This window comes from Pecten maximus, unplaced genomic scaffold (assembly GCF_902652985.1).
Source record: "Pecten maximus unplaced genomic scaffold, xPecMax1.1, whole genome shotgun sequence".
Lineage (NCBI taxonomy): Eukaryota > Metazoa > Mollusca > Bivalvia > Pectinida > Pectinidae > Pecten > Pecten maximus.
Window position 1 is genome coordinate 1 of NW_022982214.1, and position 4,980 is coordinate 4,980.

At 34.3% G+C, this 4,980-nt stretch overlaps 1 protein-coding gene across 1 annotated transcript; it reads right to left on the reverse strand.

The window, feature by feature from the left end:
* Positions 1-240: 240 nt before the first annotated feature.
* Positions 241-4,416, reverse strand: LOC117320424 (the record flags this gene model as incomplete). Its single annotated transcript, XM_033875025.1, is given in 6 exon segments — positions 241-344; positions 1,004-1,052; positions 1,983-2,115; positions 2,689-2,931; positions 3,343-3,475; positions 4,185-4,416. Coding segments are annotated over 6 exon segments (747 nt in total), but the record flags the coding sequence as incomplete, so codon positions are not given.
* Between the last annotated feature and the right edge of the window lie 564 nt (positions 4,417-4,980).

Genomic DNA, 4,980 nt, shown 5'->3' on the forward strand with positions numbered 1-4,980 from the left:
AAGGTGATATGTTGATATATGTTATCAACATGATTAATGGTTATGAAACGCCGAATCCTGAAATAGACAAAATGTTGACAGACATTCCTCACACAGTATCCTCATTCAGATACTCTGGATAGCTAGATCATTTCTATGAAACATATGTTCATGTAAATTGAAATATTTTATCCTCTAGGTGCACCTGTACAACACAGTCCCACGGTGAAGAAGACGTTCTAACTGCAAAATCAGACCTACCATTGATAATCCTGTGGTGTTATTGAGTTGCTGAAAAGGTATCGACTCCATCCGTCTTGATTTCGGCTGTGACGGGCCAGCTTCCATATCGTCATCCGGATCGGCTGTGGTGTCATAATAGATATATGTTGTATATAATTCTTCAAAAAATATTTTGTTCTTGAAGAAATCGTCACTTCATATCTACACAAACTGCAATATTCACCTTATTTTTTTTTCTCTTTTCTTCAGTGATAATGTATATTTAATCGGTTCCCCTTTTTACAATGGTAATGTATATTAATGTATATATGTTCCGTCCTTCCTTAATGATTATAATGTATTTACATTTGCTTGTTCTTCCTTTCTTACAATAGTAATGTTTTATTTCACACTCTTGTTGCTCCAGTATTTATGTGCATTCATTCAGTCAATCTCCTTTGCATGAAACCTTAAATACCCTCTAGAACAACTGGTCAATTAATAAGTTATGCCATTGATTGCTATAATAAGAATACTATCTGTTCAAAAAATGGCCATAGCTACGAGGTCTGATTGATATGTTGTGAGCCTCATATTGAAGGATTTGAATATTGCCAGACATTTTTTTTTTCAACAGAATCCCTTTCAATATCTATACACTTTAGCCAGCGGTGTTAAAGGACCTCAATGCAACTTTCATATCAATCATCCCTCGAACCAAGACTTTAAGTTGTAATAGAATATGTATGCAGGAGAAATGTGATATATTTTTGCTATGTATTCGATTATCACAGTATATTACCTTTCACTTGAAATGTGTGGAACGAACTTGAATCATTGGTATATGGAAGCTGAAAAGAACAGGAAAGGAGGAGACAGCATTGTGTGTGTAAATATTGTTTTCTGTTTCATATCTACTTCCTAAAGCTTAGTTGTATATATCATATAATGTTATCTTCAAGATAAACTTCTTTTCTCATCCTGACGTCCTTATTTTATTGTACGCATGTCCTTACAACATTGCTAATACAGGGGGATTTTCCGTGTAATGTTGCAATACTGTGATATAAAAAAACAATATGTACTTAACCTTGTCACTGTTGGAATACTAGTATGTCATCATGGCGTCAAACTAAGGTTACGGTAGTACCAATGTGTCTTCCTTACTTGTTTGTATAAAGAGGAAAACATTTATATCCACTAGATATATAATAAGTAGAATCTTATCTTAAATACGTGTTAATCTATTATTGATTAAACAACCAACACCACCCCTACTCAACGTAGATAATGGAATCAGCTTGTATACCCGTGTGTCTGTCTGTCAGTCCATAGCAAAAATGTCCGGATAACACCTCCTAAACTTGTGAAGTAATTTCAATAAAACTAAACAGTAATGTTAGATACCAAATAGTTTGGTTGTCATGGTAATCATTTCACTATAGACATGTTTTATGTAATGACCTTCGAACTTGGTCAAGTAATGTAAGTGATCAGTGCTTATAACTTAACATAGTAGTGTATGGAAACATATCAAAGGCTTCAGATTAGTCAATATAGAGATATTTTCCAAAAGAATTAAAGCCATTTGGTTGTCATGGTAACCAAAAGAATATGTCACTATGTTCTAGTTGATATCGTATACTAATTCCACTTGAAATTCATAATATATTCAATGTTTTAGATTATTCATTGGTAAGAAAGGAAATCTATGAAGATTAAGGTCATGAAAATTTAATGACATTATGTTGTAACTCAACCAACGACAGTATTTTATTTACGTTTCCCTTTGCCGTCTGTATACATTTCCGTAGAAGCAAGACTCCATACAGATCGTGACTAAGACCACGCTTACAGGACCCCAGCGTTGTTAGGCTGTGGAACCGAAACAGCATCACTTGTATAGGTTCTTCGCTGGAATATTAGAGCACATCCGGGAATTAAAATATATGATAGAGACAAACTTAGTTATTGGCATTACGGTGTTTAACATATTAAATGCATAGCGTTTCTTCTTTTGTACAGTCAGCTTCTGGTTTTAGTATTTTCCACATGATTATAGGAGTCTATTCTTAGATAACATAAAAAAAGAATGTTTCAATGTTTTCGATGATAGATTGAAATCTGTTAGTATAGATCCGTGAACGAACTGTGTTAAAATCATTTCTATTCAACTATATAATTATTATGAGGAAGAGTCTTCTTTGCATCGAAGTTTTGTACAAGCTGTAAAAACGGTCAACAATGTAGCATTATCTGTATTGAAGTTATTGAAGTTGAATGTTAGAACTTTACAATTCACGTCAGCTTCAACTGACATGGTTTATATGGTGAAAGATAAATAATTTATATGTGATATTAGCACGGTTTATATGGTGAAAGTTATATAACTGACATGTGACAGTAACACGCTTTATATGGTGAAAGTTATGAATGAAATTGCCAAATACTTGGTAAATACTGAGAAGAGGTTCAAATCTACAATACCTTATTTCAGGTGTGAAATCGCCTTTTTCTAACCGTCGTAAACTAACAACAGGAAACTTCTCAGCACGAAGACTGTTATAAAAGAGAGATTTACGCTCTGGGGTGTCTCCACCGACAGCAGTTGTTTCGATTATATCTTCTTGTTTTGGAATCTTTATAAAAGGAAACAGTTTCCTCAGTTCTAACCTACACCGATACAAGTTCTCTTCTTCGTCTTCTTTATCGTCACCGGTCACAAGTTCGCTATAAGAACAGGATTGATATTACATGGCAAGTAAGAATTTCATTTAAATATTTCTAACGTCCACCTCAGCAAATGACATGTTTGATTGTATTGCTTGTTTCTCTGATATCGACTTGTAACAGTTAAGCACATTTGGAGACAGATGCACTTAAAATGTGATTGTATTGTTATAGTGATGTAACACTGAAATGCCAGACCTTGACTCAGTGCTATAGCACTCCATCCAATCCTTACCGCGAATGAAACCAATTTCTTAAAACTGTTCATGGAATTTGCTTGGACGAAGTCGGGAGACACAACGCATAATTCTCCACGCTCGGACGGCGCTCTACACTGCAACCATTAAGTACATGATGAGAGTGATTTCTGATTTCTATGGGTGTGAGTCTGACTCTTATTATAACACTTACCAGTTTGTTCCTTTAAGGACCTCTAATAATCGTTTTCTCCAATCTCCATCAAAAGAAAGGACGAAACATGTTATCCACATATCTAGATCCCTGACAATAAACTTTGACCGAAAGTCTCCAACAGGACACTTGGCTAAAAATGTAAAATAATGCATTTCAAAGCAAGAAAAATGAATAGTGTAAGACTATCGCACGGCTCACTTGAACAACTTCACTCTGGTAATGTCTGTGTATGAAAAATGGCTTCCAGCATCCAGCAGTGATATTTCACTAATTCTCTACGTACTTTTTTGGAACGATATAACCAAAAGCATCACAAAATGATTTCCTTGAAAAAAAAAATACTTTCTATTATGTCGATTCGAGGAATATACGAAACTGGCATGCTTTAAAGTCATCTCATGCTTATGGTAAGATTATCATAACTTTATTTTTGAATAAATTTAGTTTGCTTTTACTCAAAATGCTGCTTTTTTAATATCCTTTCAAAGCAGAACCTTGAGAATATGGGAAGTACGATTACGGCATATTCCTATTTTCCATATACTGATGTGATCGGAGTGAACTCTTTCAGGGTTGCCGTGCAATAGCCCCTTAGCATTACAAATCAAATTAATGAATCCATATCATTTTGTTTTAGAAACTCGCTCAAATTACCAGTGTATAGAATATACAGACAATTACGTGCACTTTACATAGCCATAATACTTTGACGTACAATGTATACAGGGTTCATAACACTCACTTCTGATAATTGTCTTACAAGTTATCAGTATTACTGGAGTCATCAGTGTAAATATGTACAGATATATTTACATTTGCCTATACAACAAAAGTCTAACCAAGTATTTCAGTGGCTAAAACTGTCAGAATCTCGCCTGCTTTGTCTGCTTCATTGTGGTGGAAAAGGTCAGCCACTCTCAACATATGTTCGTCAAAAACCGGTCTCCGATATACCGCCTCCCTAACGTCGATATTAATGAAATAACTTTAAATATGGCCACGAGAAAAGTGGTAAATAATTTCCATGCTATATGTTATCTGTCATTGTTTTAAATAAGAAGATAAGTACTGTTGTTTTTATTATATAAACAATGTTTTAAAGATATTTCTCAAATTATGAAGATTGGTACTAATATTTACATATCCGAAATAAGATTCCGTTCATTAAAATATTTAAAAACTGTTAATGCATAAATTAATATATTTAGCACTTTTAAACACAATGACTTTGGAAAATCAAGTTTTCTTTCTTTTAATTAAACTGTTCAAATCCTTATGAGATGATTTTCGTCAATTTACCATTGCTTAAGTATTATTATTTCATAACATATTACTTGATGTCACGTTTGACTTGTGACTTGAGAGCTTTGATAGACCTCTGCCAAAGCCGCTCTCCACCGTCACCATCGTCAAAGGTAGGATCGGGGGCACCTTGTGCCCGGCTTTTCTCTGACGTCGGGTCACATAACTCGTCTTACATATAACAGAACACACGTGAACATTGTACAGCTGTCATCCTTATTTAACAGTAGCAAGTGACATAAAAAGTAGTAGTGTAGTCATGGAGTATGTCGTGACAGACTATGTCATATGGAAATAGTTAAAAGAGTTCAATAATTGGATATGCCAAAATCT